General features: G+C 43.1%; 1 protein-coding gene and 1 non-coding gene across 3 annotated transcripts in view; both read right to left on the bottom strand.

Annotated features, from left to right (window-relative positions):
• Positions 1 to 9,656: 9,656 nt before the first annotated feature.
• mtch2 (mitochondrial carrier homolog 2) overlaps positions 9,657 to 25,578 on the bottom strand; it is a 40,421-nt gene continuing 24,499 nt past the window's right edge. For both annotated transcript variants that reach the window (XM_072272121.1, XM_072272122.1), the window contains exons 12-13: positions 22,048 to 22,123; positions 9,657 to 11,679 (exon numbers count right to left, since the gene is read on the bottom strand). In XM_072272121.1, the coding sequence (XP_072128222.1) occupies positions 11,593 to 11,679; positions 22,048 to 22,123 (163 nt within the window). In that variant the 3' untranslated portion in view covers positions 9,657 to 11,592. The remainder of the gene's footprint in view (positions 11,680 to 22,047; positions 22,124 to 25,578) is intronic.
• On the bottom strand, positions 17,324 to 17,453 carry LOC140205643 (small Cajal body-specific RNA 14). The gene has a single exon (XR_011887911.1).

The following is a 25,578-nucleotide window of genomic DNA, read 5'->3' as shown; positions in this document are numbered from 1 at the left end:
TGTAGAAAGTTCTATCCATGTTTGTACCAAGTCTGTATTGAGGCCAGGAGCCAAATATTTCTGGTTAATGACAGAATGAAGTGATATTAGGATAGTGCTGGAAAAGGTGCTGAAGTAGAAAGTCAGCTGTAATATTGATGATGAAGTCCTGATGAAGAGTCTTAGCCCAAAATGTTGACCCCTTACTCCTTTCCATAGATGCTGCCCGGCCTGCTGAGTTCCTCCAGCATTTTGTGTGAGTTGCTTTGGATTTCCAGCATCTGCAGACGTTCTTGTTTTTGTGATATTGATGAATGGTGTACATAATCAAAAGTGTGGATGGCCCATTCCTGCTGCTATATGCTATTTGATATTTTTTCAGAAGTATCCCGTTCAAGCATCGTTCACAAACAGCACAATTGGTTTTTGGTGCTTTGTGGAAGCTCCTTCGGCCGAGGGGCTTAACCGCGCATGCACTCTGCAGAATGCATGGGGTGCAACAATAGACAAGGCAATGAAACAATGGACAATGAGTAAAGAAATTCTGCTCTCCAATGCTATCTCATAAACACAAGAGATTCTGCAGATGCTAGAAATATAGACTGACACATACAAGATGCTGAAGGAACTCAGCAAGCCAAGGGGCATCTATGGAGGGGAATAAACAGCCGACACTTCTAGCTGAGACTCTTCATATGGACTGGAAAGGAAGGGGACAGAAGCCCGACTTTACAATTCTGATGAAAGGTCCCAGCCCAAAACATCAATTGTTTATTCCCCTCCATAGATGCTGCCTGGTTTGCTGAGTTCCTCTAGCATTTTCTAATGGCAACTACTGCTCAGAAAGGATATCCAGTTGCTTCCTGATGGCAAATCACTCTTCCTAAAGAGTTTAGGCTGTCTCTGTGTGACACAGACATGACCTCTCACTTCATCAGGGTGATAGAAGCAGGGTAAACTTGTAATGCTTTGTCGGACCCTCACCACAGCTATATCCTGATCCAGGAAGCGGAAGTAGATCAGAATGGTTATTACACTGTTGCTATCACAGCTGCACGTTGATGGCTGGGACTGAACATCTGGGGTGTTGAATGTTTAGAAGTATGGCCAAAAAAGGTGAGAAGGTAGGATTAGGAAAGGAGGACATCAATGTAGTAGCGAGGATGGGCACTGGCTAGAAAATCTTGGTGTGGATGGAGCTAAGAAACACCAGGGGCCAGGGAACGTTAGTGTAAGCTACATGTCGACACCCAGACAGTGTTAATGAACTAGGAGATGAAGTTAAACAGAAACTAGAACAAGGGTACTATTGTAATGGTGAGTGACTTCAATCAACATAAAGACAGGTCAAACCAATTTGGCAATAACACCATGGAGGAGCTGTTTCTGCAGTGTATACAAGATGATTTTTAAGATCAGCTGTTTGATCAGCTTGTTGGTGCGTGGTCAAGTGGTTAAGGCGTTCGTCTAGTGATTTGAAGGTCGTGAGTTCGAGCCTTGGCTGAGGCAGCGTGTTGTGTCCTTGAGTGAGGCACTTAACCACACATTGCTCTGCGACGACACCGGTGCCAAGCTGTATGGGTCCTAATGCCCTTCTCTTGGACAACATTGGTGGCATGGAGAGGGGAGACTTGCAGCATGGGCAGCTGCTGGTCTTCCATACAACCTTGCCCAGGCCTGCGCCCTGGAAACTTTCCAAGGCGCAAATCCATGGTCTCATGAGACTAACGAATGCCTATAAATATATATTTGATCGACTATAGTGAGGCTATCCTGATTGACGAAGAAATAATTAACAGTTCTGCTGTGTGGAGTCCCCTTGCTAAAAGTGACCATAACATGACAGAATTCCTCAGCAAGATGGAGACCAAAATCGGAAGCTCAGGTTGTAAATCAGAAGGAAAGTATAGGAGTATGATTCCCAGGTTGGTTGTAATAGATGGTTTGGTTGTAAATGGGGAATGGATTCAAGATTTAAGATAGTTTAATGCCATTTCTGGCACACAGATGTAAAGGAGAACAAAATAATTGTTACTCTGGATCCACTGCAGCATAGAAAAAAAACACGAGAGAAAAAAAAATAAAAAAGCACAATATAAATACACAAGATAGCTTATATACATAGATTGATTTTATGTCTACAAAGTAACACCGGGCACAGGAGAGTCTGTATATAAGGTGACTGACAGGAAGTGATAAAACAGTGGTGTTGGGGGAGGGAAGTGAATTAGTGGGCAGTGTTGATTAGCCTTACTGCTTGGGAAAGGTAATTGTTTTTGGGACTGTATGGTCCTGGTGTGGATGCTACATAGCTTCCTTCCTGATGGGAGTGAGACAAACATTCTATGAGCAGGGCGGGTGGGATCCTCCATGATGTTGCTGGCCCTTTTCTGGCACCTTTTTGTATCTATGTCCTTGATGGTGCGTAGGCTGGTGCCAGTGATGGACTGGGCAGTTTTGACTACCTGTTGGCGAGCCTTCCTGTCCACCGCAGTGCAGTTTCCGTACAATGCAGTGATGCAGCTTGTTAGGACTCTCTCTACTGCACGTCTGTAGAATAACACTAATATAAATGTGCATAGTTCAACTCTTTTCAGCCTCCTCAGGAAGCAGAATGTGTTCTGGGACTTTGAGGTTGTGCAAGATGTGCACTTCTAAAGAAGGTATATATTAATGACACCAATTCTTCATTTGGGTTACAAAATTAAGTTGGGAAAGAGGACTCAATGATGGCATAGGCAGGAACTCAGAGATAGGACTAGATACAAAGAGGAGGCATATAAAACTGAGGAAGTACAGACCAGATAATCTGACACAACTAGAAGAGATATGCTTAAGCCTATTATAAAAAAGCAATTATGAAGTGTATTCCTGAAGGTGGAGATGTATTTCTTAAAGCTGAAGTGATCGAAAACCATGGAGAGAAGGTGGGAACAAGGCACTGAAATGGATGATCAATCAAGATTTTGAATAATGGAGGTGTCTGGAGGATATACTCCTCCTCCATGTTCCGGAGATGGGAGTGTTGCTGGACCCTTAAAACAGAGGTTGTGGTGTGTGAATGTAGCAATAAACTCCTTCTATTCTCCTTGCATCTCTTGCATTCCATGAGATAGATCTGACAGTAGCTGACCTCTTCTGTGTGTTCACATCCATCTTATTGACCAACCATCTAAAATGTGGTTTTGTCAGAGTCCTCTGCAACAGAATAGATTTATGGACCACCAATACCACCACACTCCAGCATGACTCCCCACCAAGTTCCCTCACTCAATGCTAGGCTGTGTGCAACTCCTGTTTGGCCAGACTATGATCATCATACTGCCCCTCCTCTTCCTCCTACAAACTAAGGAAGTCAAGGATGGTTTGAAATTGGAAGATGTGCAACATTGGGAGGATTGATGGTAGGTCAGAAGATTGGGGACATTTTTGGAAGCAACAAAGGATGACAAAAAGAAATTAAGAGAGAGAAGATAGAATATGAGAATAAAGTAGCAGATAATAAAAACAGACAGTAAGTTTCTACAAGTTCTTTTTAAACTAAATATTTCTCTGTTAAAAGGCAAGCTGTAAAATTAAAGGGTTTTAAAAGGGAAGACTTTAAAACCTCATTCACTACAGAAAAATAACTACTCTGAATAATGGGGCTAAAGCAAACAAGTCCCCTGGATCTGAAGGCCATCATCCTAATGTTTAAGAAGTAGTTGCAGAGATATCAGTTGTATTTTGTGAATGGTGAAATATCACCTCACCTTAGAAAATGTTTGGACATTTGGGGAGAGCAAAAGGATTAAGGGAATCAGGGATTAAAAATGTGTTCAGGCCAAGAATCAGATCAGCAATGGACACTGAATGCTACAGCAGGCTTGGGCACCATCTTGTCCCATTCAGACTCCTGTTCTGTATATTTTCTTATGATAGGATTGAACATACAGGGGAACCTGAGAAGGGAGGAAAGTACATTGGTGGTCACGGTCCACAGAAATGGGGAGAGAAAGGATAAAGTGTGCAGATCAGTTGTTGGTAGTATAACCACAGGATGGGGTAAAAGTTTATGACAAATAATGTGTGGAAGGATGACTACAGTCAATAGATATTGGTGAAGTACACATGGTTATGGAGTGATTATATTGTGTGATAGGGTAATGTGTTCACTAGTGGGTTCTAAGCTAAGCTGAGTGCAGGTACCACATTCTTTGCCACTGGAGGTGTGTGATCATGCAGCTGGGTGAGAGTTTGGTTCCTTGTATGCTCCATCTACTGCTTGAGCCTGGCCTCCAGATACTCCTTTCAGAGGGAGCCAAAGTGCTTGGTATCCTCCCTAATGCTTCATCATCAGTTTGAGCAGCCTTGGTCCAGGCATTCCCAGTCAGGAAGTTACATTTTTCAAGAATGCTTTGAAGAAGCTCTTGAAGCATTTATCCCCTCTTCCTGGCAATGTCTTGCTGTAATGGAGCCTAGAGGACAGCACTTGATCAGGAGTCTGCAGTCAGACATGGAGACAATGTGATCTTGCCTCCAGACCTGGATGAGTGGAATGAGCACTGCAAAGTTGGTGATATTGGGACATTGGTACTACAAGGGATACTGTCATTGGTTTGCCTATCTTGTCAGTAGATATGGAGCCGCTCTTTGATGCAAATGTTATTTACTCCCTGTTGCAGTATAAGGGGTTCCAAAGGCAGATGAGATGCAAAGTCTCTGGAGCAGACTAAATCCCCAATGATGTACTAAAACATAATAGAGAAATCGGCATGACCTCTCCTTCATCCAGGCAGATGCCAGGGGATTTCCAGAGATTCCATGATCGTGACCATCAGTAGAAAAAGGAAAACCATTAGAAACTACAGAGGAGCTTCCTTGTGCTCCACAGGGAGAACCACTGCCCATTGCAACAATTCTCCTCTTGGGAACCATGGAGCTCCACTTGGCATCCCAAAGGTGATCCTACATATTGAGGCACTCTGAATCATCACTGCACAATAAACCCTGGAGTAGCATTAATCACCATGTGTGGTTTCCTTTAACTTGCAAAATCTTTCAACTCTATCAGCAAAGATGGATGGAGATTCTTCAGTTAGTCTGCAAATAAAATGGGAGGCCATCCTCTATCTGCTCCACAATGAAATGCACACTGTGTTCCTCACCAATGGGTGCATAATGCACCCATTCGAAGTTCAACTATGTCTCTCTGTTGTCACACTACCTTCATCTTGACTTCAACTCCTTGCTGGAGTAAGAGCTGAACAGAAGCAGGAAGAGGAAACTCTTCAACTTCGCAGCCTTCGCCAAGATCACAACTGCAGCCAGAGATAGTCTTCAGATGCTATTTATACTGGTGTCTACTTGGAGGAAAAACTCCAAATCTTGCCCATTCCTTCAGTGAATTGTACGAGAGGATGGACTCAGGATATATGAGGAATGGAAGGAAATTGAATGATGAGTAGACCCATTTGAACTGAGTACATAGTTAACTAAGTGATTAAAGCCCAAGGAACTACTTTTGAGAAACACGTGGGGAACTCATTAGGCCATAATGTACAGTCCCCCAAACAGTAGTAATGATGTGGTCTACAAATTACAATGGGAGATAGAAAATGCATGCCAAAAGGTCAATGTTACAATAGTCATGAGGGATTTCGATATACAAGTAGATGGGGAAAATAAGATTGGTGTCCGATTCCAAGAGGGGGAATTTCTTGAGAAATGGCTTTTTCAAGCAGCTTCTGGTTGAGCCACTGGGGGATCAGTTATTCTGGATTGGGTGTTATGCAATGAACCAGAATTGATTAGAGAGTTTAAGGTAAAAGAACCCATAGGGGCGGGTAATCATAATATGATCAAATTCACCATGACATTTGAAAAGGAGAAGCTAAAGTCAGATATATTAGTATTACAGTGGAGTAAGGGGAATTGCAGAGGCTTGAGAAAGGAGTTGGCCAGAATTGATTGGAAAATAACACTGCCAGGAATAATGGCAGTGCAGCAATGGCCTGAATTTCTGGAAGCAATTTGTAAGGCACAGGATATATACATCTCAAAGAGGAATAAGTATTCTATAGGCAAGATGACACAACCGTGGTTAACAAGAGAAGTCAAAGCCAACACGAAAGCCTGAAAGAGGGCATACAATAGAGCAAAAATCAGTGGGAAGTTAGAGGATTGGGAAGCTTTAAAAAAAACAAAAGGCAACTAAAAAATTAAGGTAAAAATGGAATATGAAAGTACGCTAGTCAATAATATTAAAGAGAATACCAATAGTTTCTTCAGATACATACAGTGTAAAAGAGAAGTGAGAGTGTATATTGGACCACTGGATAACAATGCTAGAGAGGTGGTACTGGGGACAAGAAATAGCGGGAGAACTAAGTAAGCATTTTATATTGTATTCACTGTGGAAGACACCAGCAGTATGGTGGTGCCAGAGGTCATGAAGTGTATTAAGTTACCATTACTAGGGAGAAGGTTCTGCGGAAACTGGAAAGTCTGAAGGTAGGTAAGTTATTTGGACCAGATGGAGTACACCCCAGGGTTCTAAAAGAGATGGCTGAAGAGATTGTGGGTGCATTAGTAATGATTTATCAAGAAACATTATTCTGATATCGTTATAGAAGACTGGAAAATTGCAAATGTCACTCCACTCTTCAAGAAGGGAGAGAGACAGAAGAAAGGAAATTATAGGCCAGTTAGTCTGACCTCAGTGGTTGTGAAGATGTTGGAATTGATTGTTAAGGATGTGGTTTTGAGGTACTTGGAGGCATATGATAAAATTTAAACTGTAGTCAGCATGGTTCCCTCAAGGGCAAATCTTGCTTGACAAATCTATTGGAACTCCGAAGAAATAAAAAGCAGGATAGGCAAACGAGAATCAGTTGATATTGTGTACTTTGATTTTCAGGCCTTTGACAACATGCCGCACATGAAACTGCTTAACAAGCTGTGAGCCCATGGTATTACAGGAAAGTCTAGCATGGATAAAGCTGTGGTTGATTGCCTGGAGGCAAAGAGTGGAAATAAAGGGAGCCTTTTCTGGTTGGTTGCCAGTGACCAGTGGTGATTTACAGAGTTCTGAGTTGGGATTGATTCTTTTTACACTATATGTAAATGACTTGGATGATAGAATTGATGGCTTCGTTGCAGTTTGCAGACGATACGAAGATAGGTGGAGGAGCAAGTAGTTTTGAGGACGTAGAGAGGCTACAGAAGGACGGATAGATTAGAAGAATGGGCAAAGAAGTGGCAGATAGACTACAATGTCCGGAAGTATATGGTCATGCAATTTGGTAGAAGAAATGAAAGGGTTGATGGATCGAAAATATAAAAATTTGAGGTGCAAAGGTACTTGGGAGTCCTTGTGCTGGATTCCATAAAGGTTAATTTGCAGGTTGAGTCTGTGGTGCGAAAGGTAAATGCGATATTAGCACTCATTTCAAGAGGACTGGAATATAAAAGCAAGGATGTAACGTTGAGAGTTTATAAAGCATTGGCAAGGCCTCATTGGAGTACTGGGAGCAGTTTTGGGCCCCTTAGAAAGGATGAGCTGAAACTGGAGAGGGTTCAAAGGAGGTTCATGAAAATTATTCCAGGATTGAACAGCTTTTCATATGAAGAGCTTTTGATGGCTCTGAACCTGTATTCACTAGAATACATTAGAATGAGGGATGCCCTCATTGAAACCTATTGAATGGTGAAAGGCCTTGATAGAGTAGATGTGGAGAGGATGTTTCCTATGGTGGGAGCGTCTATGACTAGAGGACACAAGCTCAGAATAGAGGGTTGTCCTTTTAGAATGGAGATGAGGAGGATTTTCTTCAGCCAGTGGTGAATCTGTAGAATTCGTTGCCACAGGCAGCTGTGAGGCCAAGCCTTATGTATATTTTAGGCAGAAGTTGATAAAATTATTGATTAGTCAGGGCATGAAGGGATATGGGGGGGGGGGAGACAGGAGATTGGGGCTGAGAGGAAAAATGAAGCAGCCGTGATGAAAAGGCAGAGCATACTCAATTGGCCGAATGGCCTAATTCTGCTCCTGTATCTTATGGCATTGGTCATGTGTTGATACCATTACTTCAAGTATCTACAAGAAGACCTCACATTCTGTATGAAGTCCTGAAGAAGGGTCTCAGCCTGTTTGTCATTTCCATGGATGCTGCCTGGCCGACTGTGTTCCTCCAACACTGTGCGATTTATTCTGTATGAAGTGTTCATCCTCTTCAGAAATCCTGCTTAAATTTCCCCTGCTTTTGCCCTTACTTTTCAGTACTGATACTAGTGTAAGGGTTTTCTTCTTTTACGTTACTGCTAAGGCTAATGAAAATGGATTCTTTGTTATGTTAACTGCTGAGAAAGTGCTTCTGTATAGCGGCTTGTTTGGGTTATAATTACTGATAGAGAGAATTGTATTCATTTGCTAACCAATTGGGATAGATGTTATTCTTTCTTGTGTCTCTGTAAGCTATTGTTTTCGCGGGCTTTGGGGTAGAAGGCATCATGGGGACAGAGAGAGGAGACGCGATGCTGTAAGCTAGGCGGTGGAACGGACCCCGAGCGGGAGTCCAAGGCACAGGGTCTTCGGCAAGGAGGAGACGAGGACAGACTCCTGTGGAGCGTCTGGTCGACCACCATCGTTGGGCCCAGGTGGCAGGTCGAGGAGGTCAGAGGGGATCGAATGGTGGAACGAAGACTCCGTTAATTGAGCTCCAACGGTTGTGCATGAAGTGGCTGAACTTTGATAAGTTTGTTGCCTTTTACTTTCCTTTTATATTGTATCTCTATTAATTACATAGTTCCAGTAAATCTATAAAGTGTAATCATTTAATCACATATGGTGTACTGTCTGATATAGCATCTACACAAACTTGATTACCCAGCTTGGCGGGGCTGAAGGCTGCTCCCCCTAGACGAAAGCAAGCTGAGTGAGCCTGAGGCTTACCGGGGGCTACACTAGCCTGCAGTCTTGATTTTCTTTAGTCTTTCCCCCTACTCTGGTGGTCATCTGTAAATCCCTCTCTCTGCAGAATTTGCAGAGATTCTTTATTCTTGTGCTCATTCAATAAAATCAGAGAATCTTCTAGTGTTCGATGCAAATGCATTGGTCTACTCAGTGGAATGTGACAACACGCACTCTGCAATCAGATGGAGTCTAGAGCGAGTGTGAAGGCTGCTCCTGTGGCCCTTCACTCTGATTTTTTTAAAAATCCATTTAAAGTTAGGTTTAACATGTAACTACTGGTTTAATTATTCCTGATGCATGTATACTGGCTTTTATAAGTTTATCTTAATCAAAATATCCTCTAATCTTACTTACATTAGCTTAACACTGCTGAGTAGTTACATCTCAGAACTCTGGAGCAAAAGAGGGGAAGGATCATCATTGCTATGACTTCTACAATCCTCAGGCTACTTATTGAAAGGAGTTTGCTATGAGAACAACCACTGGTCCCCATTTTGTTGAACCTGCTGAATTACATTAACTTCCAATTCCAAACACACAGGCTTCACAATATATGTGAGAGTGTTGGTAGCCTTGTACTGATATATCTTACCTTTCTGATAGAGCCAGCAGACATTATCTGCTTGATGCTCTACTCCATGTCCAACATCACAAACTCTGGCCGGTTTAAGATGGTGCTGGTGAAGCCCAGCGACTACTTATTGGCGGCAAACAAAACAAAGAAAACAACTAAATTCTTTATTAATAATGCTTTTTCTGGTACACAATCACTGCAAATATTGGAGAGATGAGCGGAGGCAAGGCAGAGTCGAGGCGGGCAGAGGTGAAGTCCGTCCCAGAGAATGGGGGATACCCAAGGTATGATCAATTTAAGCACTGGGCCAAATGCGAAAGGTTGGGTAATTGTGGCGGAGGGCCCTGGCCCCAGAGCATATGAAAACAACAGGGCCCATTGTTTGGCCAATTTAAGCACCAAGCCAGATTGAAAAGATCAAGGTGTCAGGACCAGATGCGAGAGACGTTTACTTGGCTCTGTCTGTCCAGCTGCAGTGATGCCCAGCTTTGTGTCTGTGGACTCATTCTCGTAAAAGTTCTCAATGCTTTTTGTTTACTTCTATTGTTTGAACAATTTGTTTTTTCTCTACACATTGAGTGTTTGACAGTCTCCTTTTTCCCAAAAAGGGGTTCTTTTGGGTTTCTTTGTTATGTAGCTGCCTGTGAAGAGATGAATTTCAAAGGTGTATAACGTATACATACTTTGAACTTTGAATGAGCCTTTACACTGATTCTATATACTCGATGGAGATGGTGGTGACAGCCACTCTATAGAAATGAATGCAGACTGTCGCACAGCTCAAGGTGAGGGGAACTGCATGCTCTGAACTCGGGTGCAGAGAGGTTGAAATTGTCTCTTTGCATTGAAATCAATTACTTTAATTGGTTCAAGACACAAACCTTGTTAAATGAACTTAGCAGGATAACATTTACAAAGTGGTTTAGTGTTTGACCACGCTCTATTTTGCCTGGAGAGGAGCCACCATTAGACTATAATACATTTTAGAAAAATCAGAACGCTGCACAAACCTGCTTTATTGAACAGACTTCAACACATGGCAGTTAACGTATTCTAGACTGGCAGGCTTGTTGTTAATAGTGGTACCTCAGTCAAGAGGTGCCAGTGCAGCACTGGGGCTGAGTGCCACTTCTCACTGCTGGTGGGGGAACAGTCACTGGAAGACGAACAGTCCCAGGAGTTGAAGCACCAGTTATGGAAACGTTCACATCAGCCAACCCTCCACCTGTTGTCACCAAACTGGAATTTTGGTTATGAGATTAGGAAAATAAAAGTAAATGAATTTATTAATAAAAATAATTAGAGCAACCTCTCCCTCTTGGCCTAGAGGGTGCATGCAGTGCTACATTGCACGCTAAGATAAGGAAGATGGCAAGAACCTGGGAAAAGATGCTTGCAGGACAGGTTGCTGTTAGTGTGCCTGCTAGTGAGGTGGGGAAAGGGCTCAAGATCTCAGAGTGTAACCCCTATGCAGCTCTTCCCAGACAGGGTCAGACTCGCTGATCTATCTCACTGCAAACAGAGACTGGAGTGAGGTATATAATGTCTCCAGTACGGTCCACGTCCTGGTGAAGAGCTGAAGTGCAAGGGGGTGAGGGATATGGGATGGGCAAGCAGGGGGTACCGAGTGAGGGAGGTGCGAGAGGTAGGGGGAGGACGGGAAGTTAAGGGTTGGGAGAGCAGGAAACAAAAACCTTCCATTAAGAATGCAAGGGGAGCAGGTGAAGCAAGTGACTGATTGCGTACAGAAATCTCATTTCCCCCATTTTCCAAGTCTTTTTTACCTTTCTTAGAAAGGTGCTGTGATCTTGGTGGAGTGCCTCCTCCCCACTAATGTGGCATACTGTGGAATACCTCACAAAGATCATTCCTACTAATCCCTGGTTAACATCAAGGGAATTAAAGTAAAAGTGTTTCTTGTTTCAATCAGACCATCTCATTCCATCATAAAATACATTGTGCCAGTGTGGATCAACACTACATCATTAAAAACATCATTGTAAACAAAATCATACAAATCACATCCCACCCCACCCTTTGCCCACAACCCAGTTTGTCCCATTCACAGCTCCTCGCCAACATGCATTTACACAAATCGCTTCTGATCAAGTGCATAATCCCGCCCAGCTGGAGCCTTCCGGAAAAAAAGACTGTTCCCTCGGCCCATGTTCCCCTGAAAGAGAAATGAGGAAGTATTAAGAAAGGAACTCTTGAAACAGAATGGGAGAGGAGTTGGAAGTACAGAGTCATAGAGTGCTACAGCGCGTTCCACACTCACACCACTCTGAGTGAAAAAGTTCCTCATCAGGTTTCCTTTAAATATTTCACTTTTCTCCCTTGACCTATGACCTCCAGTTCCAGTCTCACGCAACCTTAGTGGAAAAAGCTTGCTTGCATTTATCCTATCTATACCCCTCACAATTTTGTATACCTCCATCAAATCTTCCCTCGTCCTACAATCCAAGGAATAAAATCTTAACCTGTCCTATAACTCAAGTCCTGGCAACATGCTTGTAGATTTTTTCCATACTCTTTCAATTTTATTAATATCTTTCCTGTGGGTAGCAGACCAGACCTGCACACAATACTCCACATGAGGCCTCACCAACTTGTTATACAACATCCCAACTCTTTTACTCAATACTCTGATTTATGAAGGCCAATGTGACCCTAGCTAATTGTGACTCTATATTCAAGGAATAATGGATCCAAATCACTTTGTTCTACCACACTCCTCAGTGCTCTACCATTCACTGTGCAAGTCCTACACTGGTTTGTTCTTCCAAAGTGCAACACTTTGGTAATGAAAATATTAAAAAATTTGTTCCTTGCCCTGTTCTGATTCAACAAACAAAGAAGGCAATGTACATGTGTTAAAGGTTATAAGGAGTAATTTGAGTTATATATAAAAAAACATAAGAAAAATGATTTTAAAAAGCAGGAAAAGTGACAAAATAATGCTTAAGCTGATAAAATTTAAGGGAAAGGGAGACTCTCAAAATTCCTGTAAACAATGGATTCAGTACCGACTATGTCTGTGACTGCAGTGTGTTTGAGTGATGTCTCACAGCTGCCTTCTTTGGAGCAAGATAATTAGCATTTGCCCAGATCCACATCAGATGTCTCTGGGCTTTTCACACCTTTTGATTTTGACAAAAGGCAGTGCCTGATAGAAATTGGACAGAACATTCCTTTCTTAATTAAAGCATAAATTTGACGGATGTTCTTATCTTTGTAATTAAGTTGTGGCTCCAGAAAACCAGGTAGGACATTCTTTTCTTTAATTAAGGTGGCTGGAGTGTCTAACAAATTGATTGTACTTTTGTATCAATAGTCCATTGTCTTGGCCGGAATAGTTATTAAACTAATTGTTCTCTGTATCAATAGTCCATTGACTTGACCGGAATGGTTATCAAACTGACTGTTCTTTTGTATCTGTGGCCTTATAACTTCTGACGATTCTGACAACGGGCAGTGAACTTGTAGAACCGCCAGGGAGATGAGAAAGGTTCTTCCCCTGATGTCAAGTCCACATTCACTCGCCGGCTGAGCTCCAAGGAATAAACGGGTGGAAAGATAAGTAACGATCTTTTTGTGCTATAGTTATTTGATCTAGCAAAGTTACGTTTACAAAGCCACTCCACACAACATACTGTCAACGCCCGACAGCCAGCTAGCTAGCTGCCTGCCTCTCTCAAAACTAGCTACAACCCAGCCTAAGAGAAGGTTCACCTACTGCACCAATCTTTTTAGGCCTTCAAAACCTCTTCAAAAAATAACACAAAAATAACATTTACCTCAATACTTTTCCATCCCTTAGTGGTACTAGCTTATACTTTCGACTTAGTCTCATAACTTAGAAACAGAGATAGCAAGTCTGCAAACGTCCTTCATCAGTACCTAATTTCAAGGCTGTGCATCCATACACATCTCCAGACTATAGAATAGTACTTACACTAAGTTCTCAAAACATGGCTGTGGATTTGTTCCCTTGTACTTTCTCTAAACATTCTCACATCCCAGACTAACACTAGTTTGTTTTACAAGCTTCCATTTTGTATTACACATTTTAGCATATAGCAATTGGTAATAAAATTCAAATACTTCCTTACAGTCTCAGACGTGTTTGCATTAAATTCCATCTGTCATTTTCAGCCCATCTTTCCAATTGGTCCAGATTCTACTGCAAGCTTTGATAGCCTTCCTCACTGTCCACTATTCCTCCAGTCTAGGTGTCATCCACAAATTTGCTGATCCAGTTTACCACATTATCATCCAAATATTAATATAGATGACAAGCATTTAACACCAATCCCTGCAGCACACCACTACTCACAAGCCTCCAGTCAGAGAGGCAACAATCTACTACCATTCTCTAGCTTCTTCCACTAAGTCAATATTGAATCCAATTTTGATTGCCAAGCAACTGAACAGTGTGGCTCAGCCTCCCTTGCGGGACTTTGTCAAAGGCCTTGCTAATGTCCATGCAGACAACACTCACTGTCTAGCCTTCATCAACTTTCAGTAACTTCCTTGAAAAATTCTAAAAGTGTATAGCCATGTCCTATCACGCACAAAGCCATGTCGACTATCCCTAATCAGACCGTTTATCTAAATACTTGTATATCTTGTCCCTTCGAATATCTTCCAATAATTTACCCACTACTGACATCAGGCTCACTGGCCTATAATTTCCTGGCTTATTCTTAGAGCCTTCCTTGAACAATGGAAGAACATTAGCCATCCTCCAGTCCTCTAGACTCACTCATGGCTAAGGGCATTTTAAATATCTCTGTCAGGGCCCCTGCAGTTTCTGCACTAGCCTCCTAAAGCATCTGAGGGGACACCTTGTTAGACCCTGTGGACTTATCCACTCTAATCTGCCCCATGCCAGCAACCCTTGGTTCTACAGACTTCGTGTCTGCTTCTCAAGTAAAAATCCACTTAAGATCTTCCCTTTTCTCTTTCTGCTCCATGCATAGATGATCACACTGATCATCAAGTGGATATATATTTATAGAAGCCTTTGGAATTCTCCTTCACCTTTTGCCAGAGTAACATCATGCCTTCTTTTAGTCCTCCTGATCAGTGCTCTTGTACAAACATTTGTATTTCTTATGTTCCTTAAATGCCTCATTTGCCCCTTCCTGCCTATACCTGTTATGCACCTCCTTCTTAACCAAGGCCTCAATATCTGTCATAAACCAAGGTTCTCTAAACCCGTTGGACTTGGCTTTTATTCTAACAGGAACATACAACCTCTATACTCAAAATCTCACTTTTGAAAGCCTTCCACTTACCATGCATCCCTTTGCCAGAAAACAACCCATCCCAATCCACAATTGCCAGATCCTTCTAATGCCATCAGAATTGGCCTTTTGCCAATTTAGAATCTCAACCCATGGACCAATCCTATCGTTCTCCATATATATCTGAAGCTAAAGGAATTATGATCACTAGATCCAAAGTGTTCCCTAATAGGAGATCTACTATCTCTATATATTGATAAAGGAAACTTTCCTACAACATTTGACAAATTCTAGCCCATCCAGCCATTTTACAGTATGGGAGTCCCAGTTAACATGTAGAAAGTTAAAATCATCTATCATAGCCTTATTTTTCTTGCAACTGTCTGCTATCTCTCTACAAATTAGCTCCTCTAATTACTACTGATTCCTGGGAGGTCAATAATATAATCCTAATAATGTGGTCAGTTCCATCCACATAGCCTGAGTTTGTGAGCCCTCCAGTCTCAGCATTGCTATGATATTTTCCCTAACTAGTAATGCCATTCCTTCCTCTTTAATACCGCCCCTTCTATCATGTCTAAAACTATGGAACCCTAGAATACTATCTGCTAGTCCTGCCTGCATGGAACCATGTCTCACTCTCTGAGGCCTCCATTGGTCAGGGTCGATCATGGATGTTGTGCCTTGCTGTCTAGATATGCAAGCCCCCCCCCCCACCCAACCCCCATGGATCTGAAGAACCCTAAAGGAAAAATACAGTGGCTTGTGGCTATAACATCATAATTCCATGTGCTGATCTACGATCTAAGCTCATATACCTTATCCACAATACTCTTTGCATTGAAATAGATGCAACTCTGAATGAAAGTCCCACCATGCTCAAACTTTTGGTTCCTGGAGGCTTAACATCTGCTTTCCCCACAACGAGGGGAACACCCAGGGTTGTGTGCTCAGCCCACTGCTGTTCACTCTGCTGACCCACGACTGTGCAGCAATACACAGCCTGAATTACATCATCAAGTTCGCGATGACACGACTGTGGTGGGTCTCATCTGTAAGAACGATGAGCCAGCATACAGAGAAGAGGTGCAGTGGCTAATGGACTGGTGCAGAGCCAACAACCTGTATCTGAATGTGAACAAAACAAAAGAGATGGTTGTTGACTTTAGGAGAGCACAGAGCGACCACTCTCCGCTGAACATCGATGGCTCCTCTACGATGGCGTAGAGATCGTTGGCTCCTCTACGATGGCGTAGAGATCGTTAACAGCACCAAATTTCCTGGTGTTTACCTCGCGGAGAACCTCACCTGGTCCCTCAACACCAACTCCATAGCCAAGAAAGCCCAACAGCGTCTCTACTTTCTGCGAAGGCTGAAAAAGTCCATCTTCCACCCCCCCATCCTCACCACATTCTACAGAGAGTATCCTGAGCGGCTGCATTACTGCCTGATTCGGAAATTGCACCGTCTCGGATCGCAAGACCCTGCAGCGGATAGAGAGATCAGCTGAGGGGATCATTGGGGTCTCTCTTCCCACCATTACAGACATTTACACCACACGCTGCATCCGCAAAGCTAACAGCATTATGAAGGACCCCACGCACCCCTCATATAAACTCTTTTCCCTCCTGCCACCTGGCAAAAGGTACCGAAGCAATCGAGCTCTCACGACCCGACTGTGTAACAGTTTCTTCCTCCAAGCCATTAGACTCCTCAATTCCCAGAGTCTAGTCTGACACCAACCTACACACATACTCAACTGAACACCATTCCACTCCCTTTGCAATATTTGCTCAGTTCTTTCTCAATTCCTGCTAAAACATTGTTTACATTTACATCATTTATTATATTGTAATTTGTCCTTTACTGTGCCTATTGTCTTGTTTATTAATTATTGTACTGTCTTGCATTGTTTTGTGCACTTTATGTAGTCCCGTGTAGGCCTGAAGTCTAGTGTAGTTTTGTGTCGTTTCAGGTAGTCTAGTGTAGTTTTGTGTTGTTTCAGGTAGCACCATGGTCCTGGAGGATCGTTGTTTCGTTTTTACTGTGTACTGTACCAGCAATTATGGTTGAAATGACAATAAAAATGACTTGGCTTGATTAGTTGCCATGGCACTTTGGTTCCACTCCCCTGCAACCCGAGCTTAAACCCCTGGAGTAGCACTAGCAAACCTTCCAACAAGGATAAATGTAAGGACACCCAAGGTACAGATGGGCATGTGTGCACTTCCATATATATACTAAGCAATGACATATGCCTGGACCCAAACTTGGAGCAGAGATCCAACTGCTAGAGTAATGGACTTGACAGAGTCTTGTCCATAATGTGCCTGTGCAAAGAATATGAATGACTGGCAGGTCAATACTGTGTGCCAGACCTTGCTTAGCTAACTTATCCAATACGTAAAAGCCTATCCAACTAACTTCAATAAATGTTACGGCCCATATAATTTAACATGCCCAATTAAAAAATAATCCAACTGAATAGCAAAAACTTGTATGCTCTCAGCTTGATGCACAACAGCCAGCATCCTCAGTCCAGAATCAACCTTGTGCAAGTTTCAAAGAGATGTTAGGAACCATCGCACAGAAACCCTGCTAACTCCACAGGGCCTGTCGGTGAGAACCATCTTAATCTGTGTGGTATATTCCAGCTACATCATATCAGCTGGATAATGTAGCAGTTGAGAATATCCACAATGGGATGTAATAAGGCAGGACATAGAGTTAGAGTTACTCAGCAAGGAAGTAGGCCATTTTGCCCCAAAATCCATGCTAACTAAGTTATATAGCTAAACTAGTCCCAGTTAGGTTCGTGGGAAATAGGCTTGTGCTTAGCCGATTTCCCTTTAAATCTTTCCTCTCCATGTATCCAAATGTCTTTTAAACATTGTAATTGTACCTGCCCATGGCAGCTTTTTCCACATACCCACTAGCCACTGTGATAAACTTGCCTCTCTTAAATCTTTCCCCTCTCACCTTAAACATGTCCTTCAAAGAAAAAGTGTGACTATCTGCCCAATCTATGATCCTGGTGATTTTGTAACTCTTTATAAGCTCACTCCTCCACCTCCTTCACTCCAGGGAAATTAATTCCGGCCTATTCAGTCTCTCCTTATAACTCAAGCATACAGTCTCAGCAACATCTTTGTGAATATTCTTTGTACTGCAGTGACCAGAACTGCACACAAATGTGGTCTCACCAATGTCTTGCATAATCAGAACATCCCAACTCTTGTACTCAGTGACACAAATATGCCACCAACCTTCTTCACCACTCTGTGTAGCCACTTCCAGAGAATATGTACGTTCCTCTGTTCAGCAACACTCCCCAGAGAACTGCCATCTTAACCATAATTTTCTCCAAACACAAAACCATACTGACAACCCCTAATCAGTCTCTGACTTTCCAGACACAAATACAAACGTGTACTATCTCCAGGAGTTTTGCCACCACTAATATTGACTCACTAGCCTATAGTTTCCTGGCTTGTCCTTGCAGCCCTCCTTAAGTAAAGGGACATTAACCACCTCCTAATACCTCACATACAGCTCACTCCTCAGCTTTGTTGACACGATTCTCATTCACTTAGTAAAGGATGGTTTGTGTCTAATGAATCTAACCAAAGTCAGAAATATACATATGTATATTTTGTATAGATTTATGGAAACTATATGATAAAGTGCAAATTAATACTTATGAATTGATGAAAATGCATTGATCTTAGTTATCTGGTAGAAGGTAGAGGAAGGATAATGAAATGAAGTCATTTAAAAATTTCTGCTGGGACCTCAGTTACTCAGTATGTGGATTACAGCATCAGATAAATCAAGAGGCAGTCTTATGAGAGGGGAATAATGTAATAGAACTCAAGTACACAAAAGTAGAGTCGACAAGAAGAAAAGCAGTTGATGCAGTGTAATGGCATTTCTAAAAGTCATTTGACACAGAATGTTTACGGCATCAGGGTTATTACACCAGCACAGATAAAGACAGGTTAAGTTTTAAAAATACAGAATACAAGGATAAACTGTTCACTTTCACATGGATAAATCATGACATACAGTGCTACAGGGATTAATGCTGGGACCACCACTATTTACAAACTAGCAATGAGTAAGGTAGGGGGAGCTGGTGTATTAAATCAAAGTTTGCTGCTGATATGAAGACAGCAGGGAAAGCAAACTGTAAAGAAAGTACGAGTAGACCGCAAAAGCATTAAACAGTTAACTCAATGAGCAAGACTGTGAAAGATGCAGCTAAACGTGGATAAGGGTGACATTATCCACACTGGGAAGAGAATAGTAAAACAAGATTATTTAAGTTGAAAACCACTGTTTAGAGAAATGTTGATACAAAGAAACAACATGCTGGTACAGTAATTAAGGCAGCGCATAAAATGTTCCCTTTTATTGCAAGGAAAATGAAGTATTACATCATGAAGCACGAGGAATCCTGCAGATGCTGGAAATTCAAGCAACACACATCAAAATTGCTGGTGAACGCAGCAGGCCAGGCAGCATCTCTAGGAAGAGGTATAGTTGACGTTTTGGGCCAAGACCCTTTGTCAGGACTAACTGAAGGAAGAGCTAGTAAGAGATTTGAAAGTGGGAGGGGGAGGGGGGAGGGGGAGGGGGAGATCCAAAATGATAGGAGAAGACAGGAGGGGGAGGGATGGAGCCAAGAACTGGACAGGTGATTGGCAAAAGGGATATGAGAGGATCATGGGACAGGAGGCCCAGGGAGAAGGAAAAGGGGGAGGGGGGAAAAACCCAGAGGATGGGCAAGGGGCATAGTCAGAGGGACAGAGAGGGAAAAAGAGAGACAGAAAGAATGTGTGTATATAAATAAATAACGGATGGGGTATGAGGGGGAGGTGGGACCTTAGCGGAAGTTAGAGAAGTCGATGTTCATGCTATCAGGTTGGAGGCTACCCAGACGGAACATAAGGTGTTGTTCCTCCAACCTGAGTGTGGCTTCATCTTTACAGTAGAGGAGGCCGTAGATAGACATGTCAGAATGGGAATGGGATGTGGAATTAAAATGTGTGGCCACTGGGAGATCCTGCTTTCTCTGGCGGACAGAGCGTAGATGTTCAGCAAAGCGGTCTCCCAGTCTGCGTCGGGTCTCACCAATATATAGAAGGCCACAACGGGAGCACCGGACGCAGTATATCACCCCAGCCGACTCACAGGTGAAGTGTCGCCTCACCTGAAAGGACTGTCTGGGGCCTTGAATGGTGCTAAAGGAGGAAGTGTAAGGGCATGTGTAGCACTTGTTCCGCTTATAAGGATAAGTGCCAGGAGGGAGATCAGTGGGGAGGGATTGGGGGGGGGAACGAATGGACAAAGGAGTCGCGTAGGGAGCGATCCCTGCGGAAAGTGGGGGGGGGGGGGGGGGAGGGAAAGATGTGCTTAGTGGTGGGATCCCGTTGGAGGTGGCGGAAGTTATGGAGAATAATATGTTCGACCCAGAGGCTGGTGGGGTGGTAGGTGAGGACCAAGGGAACCCTATTCCTAGTGGGATGACGGGAGGATGGAGTGAGAGCAGATGTACGTGAAATGGGGGAGATGTGTTTGAGAGCAGAGTTGACGGTGGAGGAAGGGATCTCAGCACTAAGCACATCTCCCCCACCCCCCACCCCTCTGCTTTCCGCAGGGTTCGCTCCCTACACAACTCCCTTGTTCATTCGTTCCCCCTCATCCCTCCCCACTGATCTCCCTCCTGGCACTTATCCTTGTAAGTGGAACAAGTGCTACACATGTTACACACGTTTTCGGGGGATGAAAACACCATTTTAGTGTGGACAGAGGGTCAAAACGAAGAGAAAAAGCTTCGTTTTCAAAATTATTCGGCACAGTGTGGACGTAGCCTCAGGATCAGCCATGATCTTATTGATAGCAAGACATGCTTGAAGAACCATACACTCTAATTTTCCTCACACTTCATTGGAATTGGGAATGTGTTTTAACATTAACCCTGGCTACCAGTTGGAGTGGAGAAGCAAATGTGGGTCTCTGATCTGCCAAGTATTGTAACATTTGTCAAAGTAAAAAGGATTAAATCTCTTAATTGCAGATTTGCTGCTTTCCCAACCTACCTATACCACAGGCTGTTCAGTTTGATATTAAAGAACTGGCAACTTTACAGGTCTCACTATACAACACATTCCAATTGTGGTGGATGAGAACTCTTGTCTTGTCCATACTGCACCAACCGCCGCCACTGGGCTATTAACGTGCAGGAGCAATGTGTGGTTAAGTGCCTTGCTCAAGGACACAACACGCTGCCTCGGCTGAGGCTCGAACTCGTGACCTTCAGATCACTAGTTCAACGCCTTAATCACTTGGCCACACGCTAACACAGATCTCTGGACTCTCCAATCAGTGTAATACCAGTGCTATGTGTTTATTTTTCAAGAACGCTTCATAGCCAGCAGTATTTTCTAAAGCTCAGCCAGTTCTGCAACCCTTTCTCTCCTGCTGTAAAGCTCAGCTCTTTGATATTTCAGATCAGTCTAATTCTCTTTGGTGATTCTGGCTATGGTGTACTACGCCATTTACCCAAGATGTCAGGTGAACCATCAGTCTCTGGACACCTGTCAGTCATCTACCTGGCTACATATTCTGTTAACTAACCAAACCAATTGCCTTGTGACCTCTCCAAATTCAGCCCAAGACAGCTAAGGAGAACCCTGGAGGAGACATGTCACAGAGGCATTTTCTGGCCATTTATAGTCAAAATGTGTCATAGATGCTTTCCCCGGGCAGTTTGTTCTCCAGCCTCAAGTCTTTCCTTTCATCTGCAATGGCAAAAGCAGGAAGCAGAATGTTGATACCTTCCTCCACAAAGCAAGAATTAGGTAATTATTTTTAAACTTTCCACTCCGACTTTGTTTTAAACTGCTGAAGAAATCGCTGAGCTAACGCCACTCTAATTGCAGCCCTTGGCCAGACTGCCCTGTGTCAGCTTTCCAAAGCTATAATTTTCCAGCACGTGAAACTGATGAAGAAGCATTCTTTACACTGGACTGGCCTGGGCTTGGAGAGAAAGATTCCTGAGAGAACTGGTAGCAAGAAAGGTGAATTGGGAATTGCAAGATCATACCCACAAGTACACATATCAGGGACAAGCATTAGCTGGGGCCATTTGCTCACTCCCCACTCATCTACCCCAGAAACCAGTCCACACAATGACTCTACATAGTGGCTGCCGCTGCTTCCAGCCCATCGAGTACTGGCAGTTCAATATGTAACCTGACAGTCAACATAGCAGAAGCAGCTTGACTCACCTCTCTGCTCAACTGGCGCCAGCAGTCAATCCAAGAACTGTACACAGCAGCATAAGGGGGGAGACCACCAACCAGACTGCGGAAAAATACATATGTGCAGAAACATTACTGTAAGTCACCAATACAGTATCTACAGGAGAGTGTGCTGTTAGATGGCTTGGAGAAATAAAACACACCCTCCAATATATTGATCAACAGCTTTGCACAGGAGCTGCCAAAATGCTGAATGATGTTCTGATAGGCATCACTCCTCACTTCACAATAATGCAGGAAATGTCTCCCAAGGCTGAAAGGCCACATCAAAGGGCCACTCTTTACTGCAGCAACTTTCAACCCCAGGATCTAATGGACTGCCTCATTTCCAGTGGAATGCGGTACAACATTCGCTGCCCAAAGCTTCAATATCATTGAAAAGGAGGCAGTTATTGACTGTGCCATCAAAAAATAGCTTAACCCCACGTTCCAGAACTGAGCTGACTGTCCTGCAGATCACAACTTCACCGTTTAAATGTAATGGGTTTCTGCCTCTCCTGCCCTTTCAGGCAGTGAGGAGCAGCTCTGAGTGAAACAGTTCTTTCATTATCTCCTAATCCTCCATTCATTTGACCCCTTTACTAAAGGAAATAGGTTATTTCTATTTGTTCTACGTGAACCACTTCTAATATTGTTGCACCTCAGCCAAGTTCCCCTCCCTACCCCGACCAAACCCCCAGCCTCCTATTCTAAAATGCACAATTCCAGTCTATTCAATCTTTCCTCTCTTCTACATTCTTCCTGACCTGGCAACATCCACATAAACATCCTCTGCACACTCTCTAATATGGTCACATCCTTCCCATAATGTGGGGGAATAACCTCCATACCGTATATTCTATTGCTCAAATGTAGGAACATTCGCCTGCTGCCTTGATCTGTGGACATACACACCAAGATTCTTTTGCTTCCTCACTCAACCCTCCACCTTTGCTTTGTTGTACCGTACAATTTTCTGAATTGAATTTTCTTGGTCACTTCCCTGTTCAACTGACCCATCTTCCTGCACTCTGAAGCTTTTTCTTCTCCAGCCAATCACACAATCAATTATCGTAGCACCTGATTTATACTTCTGCGTTAACTAGGCGCCGTAACCTATGCAAGTGGCCTACGCACGTTGTGAGCATTTATACTTGTGCGTTGGTGTGTCTGTACGCACGTCACGCATGCGCACTCACCTGCCCGTGTAAGGCTTCATGGTCATGGTAGTCTTGGGGTAAACAAGACGCGAGCGTCTTTTTTCATGCGAAATGTGTCCTCCATAATTTCGGAGGTCTGTAAAGCTTTATGGAAAGCATTGCAGCCAGAGTTCCTTCCCTGCCCTTCAGTCGCCCAATGGGAAGCTACTGCAGCGTAGGATGACATGCGATGCTACCAAGCAGACCAATCACAGCTGTTGCTTTCTGCGTTGCCGCGACACGCGGTTACATTTTGGGAGAGGTGCGCATCGCAGCAAAGTAGGCTCTCCCGTAGGGTTCCACGTCGGCTTTGCGTAGGGTTTGCGGCGACGCAGACCTTACGACGATGCGTTGACGCAGAAGTATAAACCAGGCTTAACTTCCTTCCCTCATCTTTAAACCAAATTAGTATACCTTACTTATCAGAAGGTAAGGAATCAAAAATGACTTCTGTGGAACACTACCAGTAACAGCCTTCCACTCACAAAATCACCTCTCAACCATGATCCTTTGCTTCCCATCACAGTCTTTGGATCCCACGGGCTTTTACTGCTTTGACCAATCAGCCACATGGGAACTGTCAAAAACTTTGCTAAAATCTGTAGACTAAATCTTTATCTCCTTTATCCACTTTATCTCCTCAAAAAAAATTCATTCAAATCAATAACTCACAAACTTCCTTTTATAATCCCATGCTAAAAGAAGGTTTACATTGTCCCTTAGAATGGAATTTGAAAATATTCACTTAAGTTGAATTAGTTATAATTACTGGGTCTGGCTCTCTTTCTCCTCATTTTAAACAATGGTACAAAATTACTGTTGTTTATCCTGAAACTGGGGAGGTTTGAGTCACTGCAATTTCCTCATTTGCTTCATTTAACAGCTGGACTAACTAGACATGAGAACTCATCCATGGTCAATGATGCTGAACCCCTTAATTAGGCCTCATTGACAATACTTATCACATACAATATTTCACACAGCCTCCTGAACAACTGCAGTCATACACTCTTCCCCTTTGCAAAGAGGCCTGCACAGTATTTAAGAACCTTCCCTACGTTGCCCACCTCCACACACTGATTACCTTTCAGTTTTTTCATCAGCCCTGCTCTTTCCTGTGTGAACCTCAAGCTCCATGCACTCATAAGACACCCTTCTTTTCATTTAATGGCACTGTTTTACATTGCCTCTCTTTACTTTCCTTATCCTCCTTTTAATCTCTCTCTCAGGTTTTCTGAACTCTTCCAAAGCTTTATGCTGTATTCTTTCTCTCTCTCTCTCATACATACACAATTGTTTCCATGTTTTTGCCTTTTTTTACATTCCTATTTTAACTTTGCCGTTGTCCATTAACTGCGCTAAGCTTACCTAATTTATGACCACTAACTAACCTGTAATGAGCCTGTCCTGGGTTATGTTGGGTACAGGGAACAGAGAAAATGAAACCCAATTTCCCACATCGTAAGACCATAAAGCATAGGAACAGAATTAGGCCATTCGTCCCATTGAGTCTGCTTATCCATTTCCCTCTCAACACCCTTCTCCTGCCTTCTTCTCATAGCCTTTCATTGCCTGAATCAAGAACCTATCAACCTCCACCTTAAATGCACACAGTGGCCTGGCCTCCACAGCTGCCCGTGGCAATAAATTCCACAGATTCACCACCCTCTGGCTAAAGAAATTCCTCTTCATTTCTGTTCTATTTTGAGGCTGTGCCTTCTGGTCCTAGACTCTCCCACCAAAACGAAACATCCTCTTTACTCCACTCTAGGCTTTACAATACTCAGTAGGTTTCAATTAGATCCCCACTTATTCTTCTAAATTTTAGCAAGTACAAACCCAGAGCATTTAATCACTGCTCATATGATAATCCTCTCATTCCTGGAATCATTCTCGTGAAACTCCTCTGAACCCTTTCCAACGTCAGTACATCCTTTCTTAAATAAGGGGCCTAAAACTGCTCACCATACTCCAAATGAGGTCTGACCAGTGTCTTACACAGCCTCAGCATTACATCCTTGCTTTTATTTTCTTACCCTCTTGAAATTAATGCTAAAAATTGCATTTGCCTTCACCACCACCAATTCAACCTGCAAAATAACCTTTAGGTAATCCTGCACAAGGACTCCCAAATCCCTGTGCACCTCAGGTTTTTGAATTCTCTTTTTAGAAAATAGTCTGCGCTTTCATTCCTTCTACCAAAGCGCATGACCATACACTTCCTAACACTGTATTTCATCTGACACCCCTTTGCCCATTCTCCTAGTTTGTCTAAGTCCTTCTATAGCCTCTCTGCTTCCTCAACACTACCTGCCTCTTC

This window comes from Mobula birostris, chromosome 11, assembly GCF_030028105.1.
Source record: "Mobula birostris isolate sMobBir1 chromosome 11, sMobBir1.hap1, whole genome shotgun sequence".
Taxonomy (NCBI): domain Eukaryota; kingdom Metazoa; phylum Chordata; class Chondrichthyes; order Myliobatiformes; family Myliobatidae; genus Mobula; species Mobula birostris.
The sequence above is the reverse complement of the archived record's forward strand: the minus strand, read 5'-3'. Positions and strand labels throughout refer to the sequence as shown.